The 24,923-nt window shown below is 43.2% G+C and overlaps 1 protein-coding gene and 1 long non-coding RNA gene across 5 annotated transcripts in view; one reads left to right on the plus strand and one right to left on the minus strand.

Annotated features, from left to right (window-relative positions):
- fat4 (FAT atypical cadherin 4) overlaps nt 1-21,586 on the minus strand; it is a 79,065-nt gene extending 57,479 nt beyond the window's left edge. For both annotated transcript variants that reach the window (XM_088378430.1, XM_088378424.1), the window contains exon 1: nt 16,145-21,586. In XM_088378430.1, the coding sequence (XP_088234556.1) occupies nt 16,145-21,226 (5,082 nt within the window). In that variant the 5' untranslated portion in view covers nt 21,227-21,586. The remainder of the gene's footprint in view (nt 1-16,144) is intronic.
- The window catches only part of LOC148403907 (uncharacterized), a 182,020-nt gene that overhangs the window by 151,813 nt on the left and 5,284 nt on the right, over nt 1-24,923 (plus strand). The gene's annotated exons all lie outside the window — the stretch shown is intronic.

Genomic DNA, 24,923 nt, shown 5'->3' on the forward strand with positions numbered 1-24,923 from the left:
TAACACACTAAAACCAGAACAATATGTATTATGTTAAGCTAAGGGCTCTCAAATTCACATTTATATAGCATATATACTTCCTTGATACCAATCACCATTCTGCTATGAGCCTGGACTTGTATTGTTTGTCTATATTTGTTGCTTCACCGTTTGTGTTCAAAAGTCCTTTAACGTATTATAATACAATGACTACATAAAACTCCGCAGCTCACTTCAACAAAGTTCCTAGACACCAAGCAACACCTTTGTTGCTTTGGCAAGCAAATATTGAAAAGCAAATGACTCAAGTTATGTTGAGCTTTTGTTTAATTTTATTCTTAGATTGTGGCCTGTGTCTTTAAAAACGGACCCCATATCGTACTTTGGAAGGGGGGCACAAACATTCCGATACACTTTTATCTCCATTTTTCGTGATTACTGCTCCCATTTACATATCGCACTTTCTTTCTCTCCCTATTCTGGCGGTTTATCAGTCCCTGTTCCCTACTATGCCGAAATCCCAAGGATTAAAGGACTTTTTTAGAATCTGGGCAACTGGCGGGATTGAAGAGTAGTGAGGAGGGCAGGAGGGGGTATGGCAAAAGAATAAAAAGAAGTTTGGGAGAGGCCTTAGAGATGCAAAGGAAGTAGCCGTCTTTTTTTTTTTTAGGAAGTTCCCAGCTCGGCCACTTCATTAATTCACGCTTTTTAACAAGTTGCGGTGGACCTTCTTCAGTTCGGTCCGCCCGCATCCCCCCAGCCTTCACGCTGCAAACAACAGCGCCATCAGTAACTGACAACCCCCCGGGCGGAGGGGCTGCGGCCTCCGGGGTCGGCGCTGCAAACAGAGCCACGGGAAGCAGAACCTCGCCATTCACGGGATCGGCCTTTATTTGTCGGCCCTGGTTGCTGCCCACCATACACATTCCCCATCATTGCCGCCTGTTTTCTATTGGGGATGAACAGAAAAGGAAGGGAAGGAGGGGCGCTCATCACATGCATCAGTATGCACATTGACTTTTTTTTTTTGAAGTTGCCAAAATATGTTAGCTGCTGGAAGAAGTTGGGAACATCATTGGAATTAGTTTACGGACCCCTGATATATTTTGATTTAGAAATTTATTTGCAGGCATAAAGTATTGAATGATTGTAAACTTCAAATGGATTAGGTATATTAAAGAAAAAATATTTTTAAATAGCATTTTATTTATTCATTTTGATTGCTTACATTATTATTATTATTATTTCAATTATGATTTATTCATTCACATTTAAACATTGCTTCCACTGATATAAAAATATGCGTATATTTCAATAATGTAATGTTACAATAAATTTAATTTTGATCTTTTTTTCTTCAATTCGAAATGAATTAATTTGAGTCATTTTATTTTAATTGTGTAATGCCTTTCAGGTGCTTTATTATTTCAATTTTCTTATTTCTCAATATTTCAAATGAGCATAATAATTTGGTTATTACTTGCACTATCGTTTCAGTACAGTGATAATTTATATTTATTTAATTGTGAATGTAAGATCCTTGAAGTAAAAAATAATTTTAATATTGTGGTTGTGTAAATTTGATATGTTCTGTCCTGAGCCTACAAAATGTAGAAAATTGTAATTGATGAATTCCTCTTTAATATGCAAACCCTAAGTAGAAAATTGATTTTTTATATAAAATTCTGGATTCAATTATGAATAATAAATACATTAGGTTACATTTTAATGGGTGTCGTCATCCTGTTAGAAGGCGTTACAAAAAACACAGAAAATGCAGTATCCAACTATGGTCCTGCAGAAAATGTTGTACAAATATGCATTTTGTTCGATAAGCCAGACTTGCAAAGGAGCCCGCAGTGGGAGCCTAATAAGGACGTAAATTGACAGATGAGCGAGAGCTCTGAGACGCGTGCAAGTACGATGCTGTGCTATGATTGCGCAAGCAAAGCTGCGTTAACCTCACGGTGAATTAGTCCAAATTAAAATGGCATTAATGCCCCGTCCGAGCAGAGGCTACACGGAATCCCACACCAAATTCCTGAGGCCTCACACATCACTCAGCGTGTCCGGAGGTGTTGAAATGTATATTGCTGTATCTGAAAACTTCAACCACCAGCTGCAAACCTCAAACTCCAGCTGCAAGTTTATTATCTTGCACAAATGGAAAATAAACACTCAGTCTTATATTGACAAGTGACATTATCTCTACTTGCTGATCTGCTTCAGTGCAGGGGTTCTCAAAATTTTGAGCCCAGGGACTCCTTATATTGGATTTTTCTTCTCACAGAACTAATGCCAATTAAACTTAAATTCCATATGTAGACCTAATGCAATGTTGCCTTTTTGTGAGAAATGATACTAAAAAATTCAAGAAAAACTCATTTTAATCTTTACAAAACCATCTACTTTGTTGAGATAAGAATATTTAAGTGTATTGTCTGTTTTTTTTTTTCAAGAGAAAGTAATTTTCCAAATCCCTTCACACAATCCTAGAGCTAATTAAACATAACCTTCACATACTACACTTTATGATATTGGTCAGTTAGTAACCACAACTTTCGTGAATGCACCTTTAACAAGTATCTTTTAACAGCCTATTAGGAACAACAGTGTCTTGTTGTTGATTGAAGGGAAGATAATTTGAGTGTTAATTACCAATATAGATATTTCAAGACGCCAATGGGGGAGACCACCGGGATAGCCTCAACCCTCAGAATTATCACAGTTGCCTATTAGGCCCTGGAGAAATCCTAAAAAGGCCTGGACTCAATGTCACACAAGGCTTTACAGAAGATCCCAACTAAGTCCCACAAAGGACAAAGCTCTCACACTCACACACACTGATATAGAATCCATATGAAGTAGGGCTGTAATGGCACATGTATTCAGATTTATTAGAAGGGGGATGGTATGGAGGCATACAGAGTTCCCACATGGAACCTGTTATTTGAGGTACAAAAGAAATGTGTTGAACCCGCAGACAAACACAGTACAGCTCAGCCTCTGACTAGCAGACATCCTGACAAGTGAAACCTTTGAAACGGCATTATGCCCAAATGTGACGATTGATGGTGGTGGGCTGTGACTCAACACAAAACACTACCTTATCATACTATAATTTTAAAAACATGTATCAAACCGTGTTTTTGGGGGTACTGTTATGCCCCATACTGTTTTCATCTTATTTCTGTTGTCAGGCTCCAAAAAAATGTCAGAAACTGTCCAAACTGAGACTAAAATATTCTTAATGTACCGTCTCGTTGATCACAAGACCCAAACAGGAAGACCTCATCGAATCTGAGATAAAGCTTGAAACTTGTGGAAGTTTGAAGTCCACTGTCGCGGTGTCATGTGTCTACCATTACAGCTGAAAGAAACACACAGTGTACACCAACATATCGATCCACAATGCGAACTTTCCCTTACCTATTGCATGCAACCGCCTCTATTATTGTTTTACAACGACCTAATGACTTTAAAATGGGCTGATGGGTAGAATGGGTGGGCTCGATTTTTTCGCTCTTAGCCAAACAAGAGGAAAAGCCTGGGAATTACCTGGCTGGGCCTAAGAAATCTTGGCAAGCCCCGAGCCAGGCCAAAAGGGCTCCAGTGGAAACACTCCCTTCAGCAAACAATGGGGGAAAGTGCCCAGGGGTAAGAATTTGCTCATTAATTCGACTTAGCTGAATTTTGCACGCTTTTATTTCAGGAAGTGCTGAGTGACAGAGCATCCAAAGAAAGACAGCATTGAGACATCTCATGTGTGCCGACCTGCCGTTTGGGTTCGATAAGGTCACAAGGCACCGCCACCTCTGCTTCCTTGTTACGACATCTCAAGACTCACAAAGGCTCTTTAAGAGACTACTTCCAACGCACTGATTATCAAAAGTCTACTGGAAGGCTAAATGTCACCAATAATTGTGTCTATACACCTAACATAGATCAGGAGCCTCAAAATTCTCAGTCTACTGACTCCACATGTTTTACATGCATTGATAAGTGCTGCTGTTTTGGTTAGCAACAGAGTACAAATGGGCCTAGCATTTTTGTAATGTCACTGTGCAGAACAAATGCTATTACTGCCCTTTCTTTTCCCCTGATGGGAAAATGTAGGTGTTTATTTGGCGGGCAACCACTATTTAAGGAAATACAGTAAATCTACTGAACGAAATGAAGTAACACATTTTTCATCAACCGCCTACAAAAAAAGTGCTTTAGCTCACAAGGCAGGTCCGAAGACAAGGATGAGGTCATGCGTGATGAATGGAACTTGATAAAAAAGTTAAGTGTCTTTACTCCAGTCAGCCCAGGTGATAATTGAGAGGAGGTTCCCTTTAATGGGGTTATCTTGACTTTCTCAGGACGTCCGCTTTCCTTGGCAGAAGCGGCTGAGCTTTATCCTTGGACTGGCTTTCTGGGGAACTTTTCAAGGATATATTCAGAAACGTTTGTTTGACCCATTTTACCACTTTTTTTGTATTTCTACCCAACTTCCCTTGCTTTCCCTCTCTCTCTGGTGGGGTTTAACCTCGGGTCACCACCAACTTCTTAATCAGTTCAGCACATGACCATGCCTTTCAATCCCCACATACCAGGAGGGAAGCACTCCCTGATACAGTATATTACGATAAAGAGCTCACGCCCCAAAATCGAGGGCCTGCATCCCCCCCTCAGTACGAAAGCGAAGGGCCTTGATACATCAATGAGAAGATTTTGGTGTGGGTTGCCGGGGAGGGGCGAATGAGCACTTCTTCTCCGGAAAATCCACACTTCAAAAGAAGGCAGCATTAGACTGAGAGGCGGGTTGGGGGGGGGGGGGGGGGGTGGCTCTTGCAGGATGAGGATGGAGTCCCTCTGCAAAGTAAGCCAACTTACTGAGGTCACCAAGAGAAAGAATGCGAGCGGCAATTGAGACACTAACCGAACCTCTTTGAAGACAGTCGAAATGGTCCAGTGCCTTGAAAACCAAAAATCCATCTAAAAGGGATTCACAACCTTGATTTAAGAGCATTTGACTCTCATTGTGCTCTCATTATGAGACTCTCAGGCAAACGCCGAGAAGACCCTAGTGGAGGCGGCAATTTCCTGGGTTAGAGCAAAGAACTCGAAGGTTAAGGGTCAAAAAAGTGCTCTCAGAAGGTTAGACGGCAAGTCGGTGTAGGTTAAAGTGCAGCCCCTGATGTTGTAATTCTTCTTGCTGGTCGTAAAACCGACAAGGCTTGAACCCCCCCCCCCCCACACACACACACACACACACACACACACACATCTTAAGAATGAGTTTGGGGAAAAAAAAGTAAGAAAGACTAATTTGTCTGGAAGACTGTTTACTTGCCACAGTAGGTGCTGCTGTTTTGGTTTATGGCACAAGATTATGGCAAAAGTCTAGTTTTATTTGGTTTCAAAAGGAATCAAACACCAGGCTATGAATTGGGCCACGACATCTACTTGCGTGACTATCTGAGAAAAAAAATGTTGGCTGGCAACCTACATTGTTCAACCCCCTCTGAAAGGTCTGCATTTTGTAACTAAATCATTTCATTTTCTCCTTAATCTGTCCTCAAGACCATAGATTGATTTTATCCTGAGATTCTTTGCTTGACTGACTGCCTGTTCTGCACTTTTGCTTTTCAGGGTGCTGAATCATGGTTTTGATGTATTTTTGGCAATCTGTATCAATGTATAAGTCACTATTTGTGGCATACGACCAAAAACAGCCCTTTAAACATACTAAAAGTCTCCCCACATGCAGCCCACGTACAATACTTATCAAGAGGCAAACCGAACGAGGATCAAAGAAAGCGCCTCGATAAGAGAGGCTTGATAACCTTTTAAGAGAGCCATGTCGGAAAGAACAGATAACTAAAAGCATGACTACTCTAGTTTTCAGTTCATTGGATACATGCACGGTGGATTTTATCTTTCCCACCAGATGACTTTTTCCATCCATCCATTTCCGACGGCGATTATCCTAATTAGGATTCCGGTGTTGCTGGAATCTATAACGGTTGCCTTTGGGTGAGAGACTGGTCCTCAGTCAATCACAAAGCACATATAGACAAACAAGCATCTGCACTGACGTTCTAGTCTTCACTGAAGCTAACACGAGGGATTTTGGAAGCCAGAGTATCGATAGAAATATCCATACAGTCGTTGGATTAGAATACAGAATCTCGACCTTGTTGACTGTAGCGAGCAAGAGTGTACTGTAGCTATCAACCAACTGACATCATGTCAAGTTGATGGCGGCAGGACAGTCGAAAGCCACTAGTAGTCACTAGTGAGTCTCTTTATGTTGACACACAAGTGAAGAGCACTCATGTCCAAATGAAGAGCACAAACACAAGCGCCACACTCAGAGGTGATGGGACCCAGAGACGTGGGGGGTTGTTGTTTGAAGGGTCAGAGAACGAAACGGCAACACCTCTGCTGCCACTTGACAGAATGAAAAAGCAGCAAGAGAATTGTTGGAAAGGGGGGGGAGGTTGAAAGAGGGTGGGAACTGCACTTGAGACCCCAATGGAGGACGCAAGCCTCCCAGTAGCAGCAGTCATTGGCCGGGGTGGGAGGTGGGGGGTTGGACACAGGGGCTACTGTTCCTTTTCACGTCTTTGTCTCCCAGGAGCGCTCTTGTTTTTCCACTGAAGGGCACAATGAAGGCGGCGTGCACACCCCCAAGCCGACCCTTCTTCCCCTCCTGTCAATACAACACCTATCAAGACCCTGAATAGCCCAATCAGCCTTCCCAGGAACATCAAATCAATGAACATGGAAAGAGGGTGACAGCTAAAACTCGAAATGTTATTTTGTCACATCTTCAAATAGATATAAGACATATTCATTTCAATTACAATTCCGGCAAGGATAGGCAAGCTACGTTAACTTCATTGCTGAGCTTACTAATAGCGGATTCAGCATTAACTAAGCTGTTAAATTTAAAACCAAAAAAAATTGGTTTCAGACCATTAAAAATGATCTGATTGGTAATGCTCTACTACAGCAAAACGTAGAGGTACTGAGTCCAAATTGTCTAACTTGCAAATATAGTTCATGATGGAAACTTGACTTACAGTTTGACGTGCAACCCAAGTAATGTCTTGACTGACTTATTTGAAATTTACCAGACCTGAGGCTCAAACTTGTAGGTTGAGATTCAAGACTTAATTGGGACTTTTATGTGACTTACTGCCAACGACTCTTCTGGCTTGTCTCTCACATTATTCTTCATAGATTTGTATGAATAAGTAAAGTTCTGCCTATAAATGAAAATTAATGAGATCACTAAGGACTTTTTTTTTTAAATGCCAAATAATGTGGCATAATAATCAAGTAACCGAGCATTACGAATTCTGTCGATTGTGCGGAATTGATTGAAATGATTTGTACTGCTTGGTTGCAGTCTTTCAGTTTGCTGTCAAGAAAAGCCCAACGTGAAGTCAGCTACAGGAACGAAGGTAATGGAGAACTCATTTCGCCATATCCTGGTCTAAAATTCCATCTCTAATGAACCGATTGTGGTCGATTCGACATAGCTTTTCCGGCCTTTACTGAACGGCACGAAGAGGCGGGAGCGTGAGGGCTGACGCTGGGAATGCTGGGACTAAACATTAAACTCCCGCCTTCTGACCCAATCAAGTGGAAGAGAAGACAGGCTTTGTCCATCTTGGCCCATCGAAAGAAAAAGTCCGGGAAAGGGAAAGGCAATGTAAAGATTTTGCCAAGCTTTTGTCACGCCTAGAGGACTGCCTCAGTCAATTGCTGTCAGATCAAGACAGCAAGAAAAGAAAAACAGCCGCGCTCGCCTTTTATATTTAAAAAGGAAAACACTGTCTCCACGCCAAGTCGGCAGACACCCCCCACCCCCCATAGACGAAATCACACAGTTACTTTTAAAGCATTTGCATTTAAAAGATGGCGCGCTGGACTGAATGCAGGTCGTTTCCCCCGTGTCCATAGAAACACTCGAAAAGGTAGAAAATTCACTCGACTGAACTTTAAACGACTTTATTAAAGTGTCACTAATCAGAAGTGAAAGACACAAGGTCTTAGTGTTTGGGCAAAATGCACAGAGAAGGAAAAAAAACTACATGACGAGTTAAGAGCATTACTTTGAAAAGCCTTGTTGATGTCTAACGTTGCACAACGAGAAAGGCGCGAGACGTCGGGGAAGAAATTAATACCATAAATATTCCAGGAATCTTGCATTGGGCTGAGTTCTTGTGGAAACGTCTCGTAATACAGTCATTCTTTCGAGCCTGGCTGCAGATTAGATGAACCCAGAATAGAAAAAGTGCTGATTTCCTTTTATTCATTTTTGGCGAAAATGTCAGATGTATGTACGAGACGTACTAATTGTACTAGAAATATGAACGACTTTTTCTTGATAGTTGTTAAAAATATTTTGTGAAAATGTTTTTATGCCAATTTTTTCTCATACATATACTACCATGAAAAATTAAATATTCATCTTTTTTGGGAGGATATATTTCATATATGTATTTATTTTTTGTACATATATTTTCTTGAAAAACGAGCGCATTGTTGCTGGTGCACTGGTGCTGAAGTTGATACAGTCGTATCTTTTGACAAATCAACTCCTGCGTTCTTTGACAAAAGGCGCGCCAAGTGAAGGTATGCTAGCAAACTAGCCTTTCCAAATCATTCTGGCACACGGTTCCTCGGCAGAAAATCGCCACTATTCCAACGTAATGGGATAACAACCCAAAGAATAATCCCTGTCACACAATGGCGAGGTTTGAAAAGGACCCTTTTGAGTCCTCTGCGGCAAATTTTACAGCCGCCAACCCGCTGACGATGTAATCTCTGCTAAATAGAGTCTCGGCTAAAGGGGGGTCTCCTCCCTCTGCTCCAACCGTCCCTAAAGATTTCGAAAGCCCTCATTTCCACAAAGTCCACGAGGGGGGTCGGTCTTATGATCGGAACTAATAACAGTCAAGAAAGATAGGACGAGGCTGAGAAAAGGATGGCAAACAAGGTTGGGTGGTTGGATGGGTGGGGGCTATTTTGGTGTCTACACCGCCTCTGATCTTTCAGGCGGGTCCTAATCATATACATCCCAAATGAAGCATCCTGGGAATTGTCCAATCCACTAATTTGGCTGCGAGAATGAATCAAAGACGCTTCTGAGAGGGGAAAGCAAAACAACAACAAACAAACAAAATCAACAATGGCCTAATGAATGATATGAATCTGATTTAGTCAAATAAGCAACTTTAATGAGGGGAAGCCAACGTATGATTTGCAAGCGGAGAGCTTTTATTATCATCAAGGCACTCATTTCATCCGCATAAAAATAAGGTCAGAAATGTTATGGATTCGTTTGTGTCAAAACACATTTGTAAATAGTTAATACCCATACATTTCTATAGAAAAAGTTTTTTTTTTTTTTCCAAAAAGTGCCCTTTCAGAAGTTACAAGGAAAGTTAATGTTTCTAAAATAAACATCATTTTTATTTCTAACAGGCAGTGTGAAGGGGGCTAGCATTCCCTCCTGCCCTGAGAAGAGGAGCACATTGTAAGAATTTCCAACAAAGTGTCAACAATTGCGTGTAAATTCTTGGGATTGTTGCGCCGAAGCCACCAAACATTTGCAGATGTGCGCTGCGCTTGAGGAGCATCAGCCCCACTTCATATTTCAACGCTTGCCCCCTTAATCACCCGCGCCTCAAGGGGGCAACGAGCAGGGAGATCGTCGATCCCGAGTGTGCTGCGAGACCACAAGATAGTGAAAAGGCCGGACGGCACATTTTGACAGACGTGAGGGGGTGTGGGGTCGAGGGTTGGTGTGGGCTGGGGGCGGGAAATCAAACTGGTTCCATATGAGCACAGCTGGCACGGTTGAAGCCCCAGGCCCATCGCACCCGCCTCCTCGTGCAAAGTCAACGGCGGGTGTCGCGTGGAAAAGTTCAAGCGGAATCTTAAGTTTCACACATGTCTGATTGGACTGATTGATCTCAATGCGGCTGGCTTGGAAGCCACTTAAAAAAAAAAAAAGCTGCTTCTTTGATACAGCTCGATTTCTGCTTAAATGGTTCTACAGTTTCCACTTTCCACACTGGCTGGCTCACGCAAACGTACTGCTATATCATTAACAATCGAAACTGCCTACAGCGTAACGGCGGGTTGTGACATTTGGGAAGCTTTGCACAGATTCTGAATGACTTATAAATAAAAGACTGGCAAGAGAGGAAGCAAGATAGAGAGAAGTGAGGGGTGTAGGGGGGGAACGGGCGGATAGACAGACAGACAGAAAAATACACAGACAGAAAGATCAATATTTCCATATTAATAATTTCCAGATTATCTGTTTTAAGTGACCCAAAACTTTTGTATATATAGTGCATTCCCTATTTTTCAATTGAAAACAGCTGGAAGAAGAAAAAAAGTAAAACCATGACAACAACACAGGAGAAAACAAAGCACAAGTTGCGTGTGCATGCTAAATCATAAGAGAGCGAGTCGTACTAGCGGGGTGGGGGGGGGGGAGCTTTTTTTTTTGGGGGGGGGGCTTCTGGAAAACTCATAAAACAAGAGCAAAGGAGGGAGGAAGGGTGATACAATAACATGGACTCTCACTCCTGTGGTGCCAGTCGATCTTCTCTCGTGCTATGTGGCCTCCCAGCTACCAACTGGCTCCTACATTATCAATAATTATAAACTAAAAATGAATATATATTTTTTTGAAAAAGTTAGAACTTGAATTGTTACATGGGTACAGAAGTCGCTGCGTGGAAGAAAAATGCAATTTTTAAACATAAATATAAGTATTAAAAATTCCCCAAAATATATATTGTTTAAAAATGACTAAACAGATCAAATAATGATAAACAACTAATTTGTATTAATGGCATGATGGCATCAATCATCCAACGTGGGGGGTTGGCAGACAATAAAAAAAAGCAAGTCAGTTATTGAAGATGCAGGGGATGATAAGTTTGTGGAGAACTTTTTTTTACGACCTTAAAAAATGACTGTTTGACCTCACTCTCTCCGTGGAAAGTGCTGATGGCAAACTAAGTGGAGCGTTTTTGTGTTCTTTGTCCAATGGAAGTGCAGTTTAAACTAAAACACGATGTCCCTCAGAAGGCTCGTATAAGACGAACTGGAGGAGAAGAAACTGCGCAGGCCTGCGCTGTAATTCACGGTCTAATTGCAGGACTGGGAGCGTGTTTTCTGCATGTGTGTGTGTAATTCATGCATTAATCTGGATGCCGATGTCGCGAGGCATGTGGCGTCCTGCTAGGTGGTCATGTTGGATGAACGCGGTAAAGGGGAGTGGTTCTGGTCGTCCATTTTATGAGACAATGGCTGTAAAATGTGAATAAACACGCGTGTTCCACCGCAGCCAGAAAGGCACTCACGTTTGACCACGGCTTGAACTCGTGCAAAAAAACAACAATGACATGACTCCTTGTTATTTAAGGGGGGTGGATTTAGCAAAAGTGACTTTTTAATGGCCTGCCTCAGTCATTAAATGTAAAATTAAGAAGCCGTGCATTTTTTTTATTGCTGTCACAGTACATTCTGGACTGGCCCTTCTAATAATGCTAAAAATTTGCACCTGCGGTGGATCTAAAATGTCTACACACCCCTCAGAGTGTTGAAATGCAAGTTTTTTATGTCCGAAAATAAACGAAATAGAAGTAAAGACATCATGTCAAATATTTTTACTGCTTCTTAATCATAACCTGCACAGCTCAATTAAGAAAGTCTCATTAAGAGGTCTCATTTCGTTTGTGAACTGGAAAATAAAAGACTTTTTTTTGGAATGATAAATGGATGCAAAACAATATTTAGTACCTCTTTATCCAAATCAAATATTTCTATTTCTTTCTTTCACCCGTTTTAATTAAGAAAAAAAACTTTCCGTTAGCAACATTACATAATTATCAAGATTGGCCGCTAATGCTCCTTTGGCTAGCAATTCCGAGTGGAATTCAAGGTGACGTTTGAATTCGTTGCCTCTCTGCTTCTCAAACCGAGTCAATGCGGGCTAAACCGCGGTTAAAATAACACACATGCGTGCTCAGCACTGCATTTTTCTCCCTGTGTGACTTTTGATTGTCACGCGTCATTTAGTGGCAGTAAAAGAGTCTGCAAGTTCCTGCCTCTTACAAACAGAATTCATCTCCAGTGGGAGTTCCTTGTTTTTTTTTCTTTCTTTCTCTTGTGGTCTGCACTCTGATCAAAAAAGCAGCGAGGAGATTTTTCTCTTTGTTTCTGCAATCAGAACAAGAAGCGTAATTTAAAGTTACCAAGCTTCGCTTTCACTCGAGCGCGGCCAACTTGATTATGAGAAGTTGGGAATGGTAATGTGCTGGTAGGATTTTTTTAATCAATCATCGCCGGGGTATGACGACACTTTTTTATAAAGTTCGCTACTCCAGTAAATCAGCTAGCTGCTGCAAGCTCCACGGCAAAGTGATATTACCAAGTAGCATCCATTTTTCAGGTTGTAGTTTTGGTATTTGATTGATAGTTGAGTTGGGTATAATTTCAGTACATTCAGTGGACACGTCCACAGCAATTTTCCAACAAGCTGCGTTTTACGCTTGGCAATTTTTGTAATTGTTGAAATTTGGCAAGGCTGGACTGCAACAATATTCTTTGCGGTTTGTCACATTTCTTTTCACTGTACTAGGAATTTAAGCATCAAAGCAAAGAGGCATTAAAATGACCATAATGTCACAAAAATAGCAAGCTAGCTTTGTCTTTTTCTCCCACAATCCCTTGCAACGCAGTCTGCATCTGGCACTAAAATGTTTCCATGCCACGCTCCACCTCCTCCCTCACACACACACACACACACACACACACACACACACCCTTTCCCCTTTAAACCCACAACTCCAAGAGTCTTTTCTTTGCCTCTTCAAGTAAGCTCACAGCTCCAACCCAGGCCTGAGCGTCCATCCAAAAGTTCTACATCTATGTTCTTTTTACTCATAGATCTGCCAAGTCGAGACGCTGCTGGCACTGACCAAAACATAACAAAGGAAAGAAAAAAAATGCCGCTGCTGCTGCTGGATTGTTTATCTACAGAGGCAAAAAGGAAAGCCTGGCTATGTTTACTTTGGAGGCGAACAATGACTTACAGAGCAGGAGGGACACGAGCTGATGTGCCACTCGATCGAGATTTAGTTAGGGGGGGGAAAAAACATCAGTAGCAATGGAATTGGAAAGGCCTGAATGTCAGGATATGAAAGTGTGTGCAGACGCAGAATGCTGGAAAATATTGGAAATGATCCACATAGTCAAATTTTCCATCATTTTAAACACTTGTCCACTTGATGAGTTGCTTAAAGTTGAAAGTCAGTCAAATGAGGGTTATTTTTTGCCTTGTTCTTTTTCAGCCAAAGTGGAACAAAGTAGGAAGTGAAAATAACCCGATATTTATCTCTCTTCTTCCTCTTTGGGGAAAATCGTGCACCTCTAAAGTTGCAAGAAATGTTTGCACGAGCTTAATTCATGATGTCATGCAAGACCTCAGTTCAAAAGGAGCAACCTAATATTTGGCTTTTTGCAACACTAAAATTAGAAGTCGACCCGACGTCAGAACATTCAAAATATGACTGAAATTCTGGGAATCAATTCACAAGGAAAGTTACGCAAAAAATTATGTGATTAGATTTGTTCTTGGTGTTTTGCAAGACAAAGTGGTGTTTAAAGTTCAGTCGATAAAAATCACTTTGGTAGGAGGTTCAAATTTCAAAATTGTTACTGGAAGTCTTTGACAAATTTTTACGGTGCTATTAGAGACTCATTGAGAGTCACTCTAGAGCAAAACATGTTCATCCCTCCTCATCCATACTGTGTAGATCAACAGCACTCGAACAAAACTACCAAAGCAATTTTCAGATACAATCAGCAAACAAAAGATTTACTTGTTTTTTTTTTCTTACCCACTTGATGGCTGGAAATGCACTCCAGAGACTCATCTATTTGTATACAATACATTTCGCACAATACTGTATGTCCCCCTTTGAAATATTGACTGTGCAGTTAATTGATGGCTTTGAAGATGACAAATGGCAAGGATGATTTCCATTCCTTTTTATGGGGAGGTTCAAAATCCAAACAAACGAAAAGACACGATTCCTTCCACCGCAGCATTTCAGGATGCGATGACTGTCGACTTGGATCGAAATAAAAACAAATTTAAAAAAACATCCTTCGTAACACTATGACAAAGCATTCCGTAACAATGGATACATTACAGCCAAGAAGGCAACTGCCCTGCCAGGAAGCAGCACAAAGACTCGGATTCAACATGAAATTCCATTCTTCGGAAAAATAGCGCAAGTAAATCAAGCGCTCATTGCATCCAACTTTTTTTCAATTTGTTCAGTACGTCATGTACGGACCCACAATGACAAATCCGAGCACACACATAATAATAAGAGAAAGTTTCTACTGCAGGTTTACAAGCAACTTCTCGTTATGTGACCAATCAATGAAGGGAAATGCGACAAGGTCATCACCCCTCAACTCGACTCACAACCACCACTCTCTCCAATTGTTAGCAAGTATCTGCCATATAAACATTTGCGCTGGAAAAACATTAGTCTAAGTCGGACGGTTTACACTGCAAAAAAAAATAAAAAAACTGCGGGACAAAAAAAAAAAAATTCGGAGCACATTTCCACATGTGAACTACATACTCGGACATTTTATTGGATCTCACGCTTCTCGTAATGTGGTCAGATGAGCCGGGATAAGGTAAAGTCATCTCGGCGTGCCGAACAGGGGTGATGAAGTTCAAGCACCTCCAATTTGAAAGTCTGGGAATGACGTCTCATTAAGAGCCCAGAGTGTGCAAAGCGGGAAGGCCTGAGGGCGAAGGGAAGGAAGGAACACTTGATATTTCTGAACTGGCCTAAGCAAAACATTCAGCAAACCAAGGCTGGATTACAGCTATATTAATGCTTTTATCTGATTTTTATTGTACATTTCAAGTGATGCACAAACCCTCACATAGGCTGATTAGCTAGCATGTTAGCCTGTAATATGCTCGCACTAATTGTTGTGACATCAACTACAACTGTTTGGATGCCAGGCTGGGTCCATTAGTGTCACCTACCACCGAGGAGTTATGGTTTGACAATAAGTCTGCATCATACCAGCAGCTGTTTCTAATATTTTGACCGCCCTCATATCGCAAAATACAGTAAATATTAGAACCAGCTGTCACACTACAACCGCAATAATAAACACATTGTTAGATTGATCACCAATGATTCAAAACAGAGCATTGCAACAACATATCGTCTCATATCGTCTCTCATTCTGACGCACAATTGCCTCAAAAAGGTGCGTCATGAACACAAACACCAGGCCAAAGCTTTGGTTTCACCCTCTCTGCCCTCGGCACAGTCTCAGCAAGGCTTAAGAGGTCGTCCGATTTTAATGGTCACTTATTGCCTGTGGAGAACTTCTCAGTCATATCACGAAACCAGCCGGGACCACCCCCAGTGCCAAAACAACCCCAAGGCTCAAAAGTAAAACTGGTGCGCACACACACACACACACACGCACACATGCACACTATGCAATTACATTAAGAGTTACGTATGTAGTCTTTTGTGTTCATTTTGTCATTTATCCTTAAATTGGTCAATAAAATATACTTATGTATTATTCATTTATTTATGATGTATATTTATTACAACTAAATAAATGAAAAAAAATGTGAACATTTTATTTTTATTATTATTATTGTTTTATTTACTAATATTATTATTATCCATGAAATAGTTAGCCCGAACCGTACTTTTTAAAAATCAAATGTGGCACAAGTTTGCCCACCCTTGTTCTACTGGGACTTGTTTTTCATCAGTCGTATCCCTATTTGGAAATAAGGTGACACTGCTAATGATGGCAGAGAACATGGTCGTCTTATACGGCAACCAACAAAATGTATATTTACCCAAAAAGCTGCGTGTAGAATGTGAATAATTGAGTGGACAAATGCATTAAGCGGCCTCTTTGGTGTGTGTGACTTGGACTGTGTGTGTGTCGCCTTCCTCCGATTCCAGTGTGCGTCTTGATCTCATTAATATGTCAGACAGATGGCAGTGCATGAGTTCATGAACCCTCACAACAACTGGAGCTGATAAAAAAATAGTGCTTGTGGTGTACTCACCTCGGCTCGCTGCGTTCTGGGCTGCTTGGCGTCCGTCTCAATGGCGTACACGTCCACCAGGTAGAGGTCAGAGCCCTTCTCCCTGTCGAGCTCCGCCGCCGTCTGTATGACTCCGGTGTGGCGTCCGATAGTGAAGAGGCGTCCTGCGGCTTTCCCACCGCTGCGCACCGCCACGATGAAGTACTCCACTTTCCCGCCGGAAGCTCTCGGACTGGCCGCGTCCAGGGAAATGACGTTGGTGCCGGGTGGCTGGCCCTCCTTGAGGATGGTGATGTACTTGGGCTGTGTGAACACGGGGCCATCCAGGCCCTGGAGGATGATAGTCATGTCAGTCCTGGAGGTCTTGCGCTCGCTGCCGTGGTCGGTGGCCGACACGGTGAGTGTGTACACGAGGCGAGAGGGCACAAGCTGCGAAGCGAGGCGGATGTCGCCGCTGTAGCGGTCCATGATGAATGTGTCCGAGTCGCCCTCCACCAGCTCGTACTCGACTTCCCCGTTTTCCCCCTCGTCGGGGTCAAAGGCCACAACTGTTGTCAGGATGGAGCCGATTACAATGTTAGGCTCAGCCACCAGGGCATTCTGGGACACAAAAGTGGGGATGTTGTCATTGATGTCCGTGACCCATATTGTGACATTTTTAAGAGCAAAACGTCTGTATTCAAATGGCACAGCTTGGTCAGTGGCCTTCACTGTCAATTCGAACAAGTTTGAAAACTCTCTATCCACCTCCTTGGCGGTGTAGATGAGACCGGAGATTGGGTCAATGCTGAAGTGCCCTCCTCTTGGGACCTGCTGAACAATGGAGTACTCCAACTGTCCGTTGATGTCCGCATCCGTATCGTGAGCTGTGATGGTCATGACCGAGGCTGAGATGGGTAGATTCTCTGGGATGGATTTGAAGATGTCCCCGGGGGTAAAAACGGGGGGGTTGTCATTGAAATCCCTCACATGAATGATGACAGGAACTGAAGAGGAGCGCTGGGGACGGCCGTTGTCCCTGGCCGTAACGTTGAGCTTATAAAACGACTGCGTTTCGTAGTCAAGCTTTTTGAACAGGAAGATGCTGCCCGTGTTGGGACTGATGCTGAACGTGCCGTGGTTGTTTGTGGCGGTGATGCTGTACGTTATATCGGCATTTGGGCCCGAGTCAGCGTCACTTGCCGTCACTGAGGCCACCAGCTCACCGATCCTCATGTTTTCCTGCACGTCCACAGACAGTGAAGATTTGGGGAAAGTAGGGGAGTTGTCATTCTCATCCAGCACTTTCACGCTAAGCATACAGGAAGAGGATAAAGGCACGACGCCAGCATCAACAGCGATTATTTTCAGAGAATAGGAAGCTGTCGATTCATAATCCAACTTGCCAACTAACGTGATTTGTCCTGAGCTGCCATCAATGGAAAACTGTCCCTCTTCATTGCCCTCAGCGATGCGGTAATGGACCAGTCCATTGTTGTTTTCGTCGACATCAGAAGCTGAGACGCGCAGCAGCTGGGTCATGTTCTGCGCCGACTCAGAGATGGAGGCCTGGTAAATGTCTTTGGTGAACTTGGGTGCGTTGTCATTGATGTCTCGTATGTAAACCTGAACTTTGGCCTGGTCTCTGAGGGGTTTAGGGAGACCCTGGTCAGCCGAGATGACAACGAAGCTGAAGGCAGCGGCGCCTCGTTGTCTCACGAGAGACTCGCGGTCCAATCGCAGTGTGCTCGTCAACTCCCCCGTGATTGCGTTCAGCTCGAAGTTGGGCTGCGAAGTCTCAAACGAGTATCTGATGTCACTGTTTGGCCCAAAGTCCTTATCCTTGGCGTGGACCAAACCCACCAGCGAGCCCCTCGCCTGCTCCTCCTCAAAGTGAAAGACGTAATTGGTGCTGTTAAACAGGGGCCGGTTGTCGTTGACGTCGTCTAGGGTCACGCTGACATTGACGGTGGCACTTAGCGGTTCGACGGCACGGTCTGTCGCGACAAGCACTAAGTTATACCTGTCCTGCAGCTCCCGGTCCAGCTCTGCTTTAATGTACAGTTGCCCATCTGGGAAAATGCCAAAGACGTCCCCTGTGTTGCCACCAATGATGTCGTACATGATCTCCCCGTTGAGACCTGAGTCTTTGTCGGTGGCCTCCACCTTGAAGAAGCGGCTGTTGACAGGCTCTGACTCCAGGATGGCGACGTCGTAGGAGAACTGGCCGAACACAGGGGAGTTGTCGTTGACGTCGTAAACGCTGACCATGAGCACCAAGCTGGAGGTGTGCCGGGGAACCCCCGTGTCCGACGCCAAGACCTCGATCTCGTAAGACGAGGTGGTGACTTCCAGAGGTCCAGTCAGGGTGATGAGGCCGTGCTTCTCGTGAATGTGAAACAGACCTCTGGGGTTTTGCTTGAGGCTGTAGACCACCACACCATTGGCACCTTCATCCGGATCAGATGCCTTGGCTTGGAATATTACGTGACCTGTGCTCCAGTTCTCCACGGCGCTCACATGCTCCACAGAGTGAATAAAGTGGGGGGCATTATCATTCAAGTCTTTAACTGTGATGTTGACAAAGGCTTCACCGGTGATCTCACCTGCTCTGGCTACGATCTTCAGGTGATAAAAACCCTGCTCTTCTCGATCTATCTGACTGGATGCTGTGATTTGACCTGCTGCGTTTACGGCAAAAAGCCCCCTCTGGTCCCCCGAGGTGATAAGATAAGAAATATTAGAGTTCAGATCTAGAGTGGTGGCCGACACAGTCCCTATGACAGTTCCCGTGCCCACGTTCTCAAACATGACAAAGCTGAAAACTCTCTGGCTAAAGATGGGTGGATTATCTTGCGTGTCTATGACAGTCACAGTGACAATAGCGTGGGCGTGCGAGCGCAGCCCACCGCCATCTGCAGCCGTCACCTGCAGCTGATAAGTGGTTTTCACTTCTCTATCCAACGATGCCAGCGTGGTGATTTTACCTGTGTTGCTGTTAATGTGAAATTTGGAGGTGTCGCCTGCCGTTATGATGTATTTAACTGTGCCGTTGTTACCCAAGTCAGGGTCTGAGGCGGAAACCACAGTGGCGTAAGTCCCCGGGGGCTCGTTCTCCTTCACATTTGCAAAATACTGCACAGGGTAAAAAACGGGCCTGTTGTCATTGATATCCCTCAGGGTGATGTTGACTTTTCCAACAGAGTGCAACGGGGGCGTGCCTGTGTCTGCTGCTTGGATGTGGAGCAAGTAGGAGGCCTCATCCTCTCTGTCTAGCTCTGCGGCTGTGCTCAAACGCCCCGACGCGGCGTCCAGGCGAAACAGCTCGCGAATGCCAGGCGCCGTTTCGCTATCAAATGAGAACCGGACTGTCCCGTTCTCGCCCAGGTCGTCATCGGAGGCTGAAAGCATGAGCAGCTCAGTGCCAGCGGGGGCGTGCTCCACCAAGGAAACGTGATACATACTCTGTGTGAATGTGGGCACTTGATCATTCACATCAGTGATGCTCACGATGAGTTTAGTGTAGGAAATCCTGGGCTGCAGCCCCTGGTCTTTGGCGCTAATGTTAAGCACAACTTGGGACGCAACTTCCCGATCCAACAAAGCGGAGCTGGTAACAAGGCCGCTGTTTTCGCTGATGGAGAACCAGCCCAAAGCGTTTCCAGACACCAGCGAGTAGCGCAGGTTGGCATTCTGCCCGGAGTCGCCATCTGTTGCAGAGACCCCTTTTATGTAGCTGCCTTTGGGGATATCTTCGCTGATATCAACTCTGTACAGCGCCTCCTGGAATATCGGCGGGTGGTCATTGATGTCATTGACGAATATTACAAGACTAGCAAAAGATGAGCGCGCCAGCGGCTTGCCATTGTCCGACACTGACACAGTTAGGTTGTACGAGGAAATTCGCTCCCTGTCCAACACGCTGGCCACTTTGATCAAACTCAGATTGGGCACAGGGGACGTGTGCACGTCAAAGTGCCTTTGCTCATTACCACCTAGGATGGACACAGAGATGTTTCCATTGGCAGCGGGGGAGTCGGAATCGGACACTGTGAGCAGCGCTACAACTGTGCCAATTTGTGCATTTTCATCGACAGATGCAAACTTGGACGTGGTGGGGAAGTACCTGAATTTTACCACAGGATCATTGTCGTTCACGTCCAACAATTTGACGGTAGCCTCCGTCCTACCAGACAACGAAGGCGCCCCACTGTCCACCGCGTGGATCGTCAACGAATACTCCTTCTTACTTTCGTAATCCAAACTTTGCCTTATGATAACGGTACCATCTTTGGGGTCGATTTGGAAGGGGGTGCCCTCGTCTAGGAAGTACCTGATCTCCGCATTGGTCCCGTCGTCTTGATCGGACGCAGTGATCTGCAGGACGCTGGAGCCGACAGCGGCGTCCTCAAACACACTCGCTTGGTACTGTTCACGCTCAAACACAGGCGGGTTGTCGTTAATATCCTGGATGGTGACGTTCACCTGGAGATAGCCAAATTTCTTAGGGTCCCCCTTGTCCTCCACTTCGATCAGGAGCTGGTAGGAGGGCGTGAGCTCCCGGTCCAGGCCCCCTGTCGACACCAGGTGCAAGAATGCTCCCTCACCACTGGGATTGACAGTAATATCCAAGCGGAATTTCCTCTGTTGGTTGCCCTTCACGATTCTATAAGTGGTGTGGTCCACGCCATTACTCCCAATGTCAGAGTCGGTGGCCGTGTCAAGGATGACCTGGCGGCCGCTGCTGGCGTCCTCCTTGAAGGACACCATGATGGATGCGTCCGGGAACACAGGTGCGTTGTCGTTAATATCCAACACCACGATCCTGACTTCCGTGGGGTAGGTCGGCTGGCTGGAGAGCACCACCACGTTGATGACATCGCTCTGCAGCAGCTCCCTGTCCACCACCGACGAAGTGGAAATCACCCCAGTGCTGCCGTTGATGGCGAAAAGTCTGTGGCTCTCGCTGAAGCGGTACGTGAAACCAGCGCGGGTCTCTATCTGACCCACGTAGGTCCCCGCGGGCTGCTCCTCCAGCACGCGGAACTCTTGGCGGACTTGCATGGACGCCGAGTAGCGTGACAGAGTCCACAGCAGCAGCAGGAGCGAGTGAAGCCGCGCCATGGTCAGGTCAGCCAGCCCGGTGCAGCTTGAAGCATCCACACTAGACCATTATTATAATCCCAACTCGAGGAAAGTGGAAACTTAACTTTCAATGGTGATGTTCTTTTGAGCACTCAACTCCTGCAGTGATGTGTGCTCCTCATCAATGCAACATCCACGGGATGGTGAAAAGCATTCCTGCAACATACAAGAAAGTTCCCCACCTCCCTCTTACGTTTATCCCCTCCAAAAAGGCGCGTCAAAATGTCACTCAAAGTATCCGTGCGTAAAAGTGGATCAGAGGAGCGAGGAGCGGCGCACTGCCCTGGAGGGAAAAGAATAACGGACCACTTGCGCTTGCACTCAACATTGCGCCGCTACTCGGCAAAGTCACACTAGAAAAAGTTAGAACAAAGCTGGAGTCGGGGCAAGCTCCCTCCCAGCGACAATCCTATTGGACGGAGCTGAGCGCGCTCGCACCGCCTCCGTCACTTTCCATTGTTACATGCACACGCGCACTGACACGCTCACGTATAAACGCACGCACACAGTTCTTGTTCTTGCTACTGCAGGAGCTGTCAATCATGCTGCACGCTGGTTATTACACTCATACAACTCATTATTACGCCTTTTAAAAGTGGAAAGTGTTTTGAAACTCACAAAACACAAAAGAAATAACTTTTCAAAAGATTAAAACAGGAAACAAAGATAAGAATGTTGCTAATAATCACACATTTTAACCATTTACAATATGAAAGAAAATACGTTGCATTTTCTTAAATGCAATTATCATGTGCAAAGAAAAACGACATAATTGGTTGGTTAATTTGATGTAACAGCTTGAAACCATCCATCTGTCCAAAATTTATTTAATATTTAATTATTATTTTTTTATTTAATTTTTAACGCCAGTAATAAAATACATTTTCCATGACAAACGCAGGGTTAGATGATCATGGGGCACTTCTAAAAATTGATCAGTAGCACCACTAAGCGGTTACAACGTGCTACAGCAACAGTCAAATCACATCGAGATGTATTTCAGGTATAAAAAATGTAAATCAAGGTGAAAATATGTTTTTATTAATGATCAAAATGTAAAAAAAGAATTGAAAACTAAAAAATTTAATCCATCGTTACATTTAAATGTATGTCACATTGCTAATAAATTGATCTCAAAGTTAACTTGCAATCATCTGAAACAAGAACAAATAAACGAATGGTGAAGGAACAGGAACAAATGTAAAAAAAATAATAAATAAAATAAAAAATGGATTGTTCAGGAACAGGCTCAACAATCCAAATGAATAATGAATGCAAATGAGATGAAATAAAAAAAAAATTAAAAGTATAAATAACAATTCAGTGTTATGACTAATGCTCTCAGTTACTGCTGTTACTAAGGTTACTAAAGTTACCAATGCTAGTAGTGTTAGTACTAATGCTAACAATGTTTTTAGTGCCGCGTTGAGATAGCTCACTTTCTATCTGGATGCAAAGTAGGACATGAGTCAACTCCAGTAATTGAATTAAGGATGAACTGAAACAGGCAAGAAGAGAGACAAGATGGCAAGAGCGTCAAAGCAGATTATGTCCCACAGGACACGTGAGAAGAATTAGCCGGATACTAAGCCGGCCAGCTCGCAAGCAGGAAGGCAGGTCACTTTTGCTGGAGTGACTGCTTGTGTTGTTTTATTTGGAATAAGCATCATTTTAGGACAACATCAGTAAACAGCCTTCACAAACAGTCAATGAGAACAGGAAAAAAAAGACCCAAATGGACAGGTCAGGAACAGGAAAAAAAAAACTTGAAACAGTAGAGAACAAATAATAAAAATGAATCCAGGAAAAGGATTAACAATGGCGTTGATGGTCCAACAAGTGAAACAAGGATCCGAATACACATGATTAAGCAGTAATAAAGACACAAATAGATGGTCCACGACCACAAGTTGGATCAACGATAAAAACAGATGGAACAGGTCTGTAAATAAAGTTTAAAAATCTTTTCCAGACAAGAGCGCAGACCTATTTTAGTCAGTTTTCCCTTTACAGTTGTAACTTTGGTAAGCAGTCAATCCGTCTTTGCACACTCGGAAAGTTATGAAGACCAATTTTTCAATGATTGATATTTATCACTGATCAGCGGTGCTACCGAAATGTGCTCATATGGCCCTCATTTATTTATAAATAGTCTTTTGTTTTATATATTTGTTTTGGTTTTCTCAATGTGCTTTCGTGTGTGCGTGTGTGTGTGCGTGTGTGTGTCGTGATTTTTGTAAATGTGTTTATTTTCCCAACATAGATTATAACGGCATAGCTCAAGCTTCCTCGCTCAAGTGCCAGAGGTCTATTCTAACAGTACTATTCATTTTAAAGGCTAAATAAATTATCAAAATACCCTTTTCCATTTATGTTCTGATTTAATGTTTTGTACAGTATGAAAATGAACCTGAAAAGCGGGATTGTCAACAATCTAATAAATAAATAAATTATCATTACAATAATAATAACATTAGTATTGCCTTACTGGCCGATTTGTCATCGATAGAAAAAAAATAATACAGTAAATGTATTTTATTTCAAATAAATTAATTTATAAAATATAAACTTGTGATGATGATTGATATGATGAATGGTGAATATGATTCTATGTTGAACATCTTTAATTCATTGATTCAACCAATTTTCAAGTATTTTTAACATTGTTTCTTTTTATTAGATCAATTACAAATAAAGATATAATTCATTGTAAAGGGTCTGTAAATTGGTTAAGAACATTTCAACAACATAACATAATAGTTAAGTTTTTAGACTGAGGTACCGTAACGAGAATGCTCTGAGTGTAATACCAACAACGACGGATAGATGTCACGGTTGCATTGTTTTAAATATCCTCGCTCGTAGCGTCATCATTTCCGTTTGCATCTCGGTCTTTGTACAGTTTGAAGTCATGAACAGAACACATGTTAAACGTAAATAAAACAAAAAAGGTCGTGACTGGACCGCACTGTAAAGTTTTTAAAATGTGCCTTTTAAAATGTGACAGACAGATAAAGGTCGCTCGGTGAACGGACTAGGTTAAAAATAGATTTGGATGTTTTATGATAGTATTATTTGCTTTTAAGTTGAATTTCAAAGGTCTTATTTATGAATGGACAAATAAAGACTGGAAATATGACGGAGAGAAACATGGGTCAAGGGACAAAAAGTCCGAGAGGAGATATAGAGACAGGATATAAAGGCTGTATATAGATGGCTGATAATGAACCATCAGTGTGCTTGTTTAACAATAATTCCCAAAGGTTTGAAGATCCTCATCATCAAAGCTCCTAGGACACTTCCCAGAAATACAAACATGCATTACTGAAAATTGATGGCTTGTAAGCATGTAAATCATTTCTTTACATTCAGCTGTCAAATTTTAAACATCTTCTCTGGTGCTGCGATTACCATGTCATGTTTGTCAAGATAATCACTGTCAAAGTGCAACCGTCGTGCCATTAAATATATGCGTAAAAGAAAATCTCTGACTTGGGGCCAAAGGAACCCTTCACCCTTACGAGTGGACTCGCTCAATCTAGCGATCGTGTGTCACGAATGGTAAGTAGAGGTGCAGGTGAATCCCCGAGGCACGCATTAAGTCAAACTCAACATCAGATGCGTTTACGGTATCGAATCCCTCGTTGATTGCGAAGCGTCTAAAGGAAGCATAAAT

This window comes from Syngnathus floridae, chromosome 1 (assembly GCF_059516105.1).
Source record: "Syngnathus floridae isolate MCC-2025c chromosome 1, RoL_Sflo_1.0, whole genome shotgun sequence".
Taxonomy (NCBI): Eukaryota; Metazoa; Chordata; class Actinopteri; order Syngnathiformes; family Syngnathidae; genus Syngnathus; species Syngnathus floridae.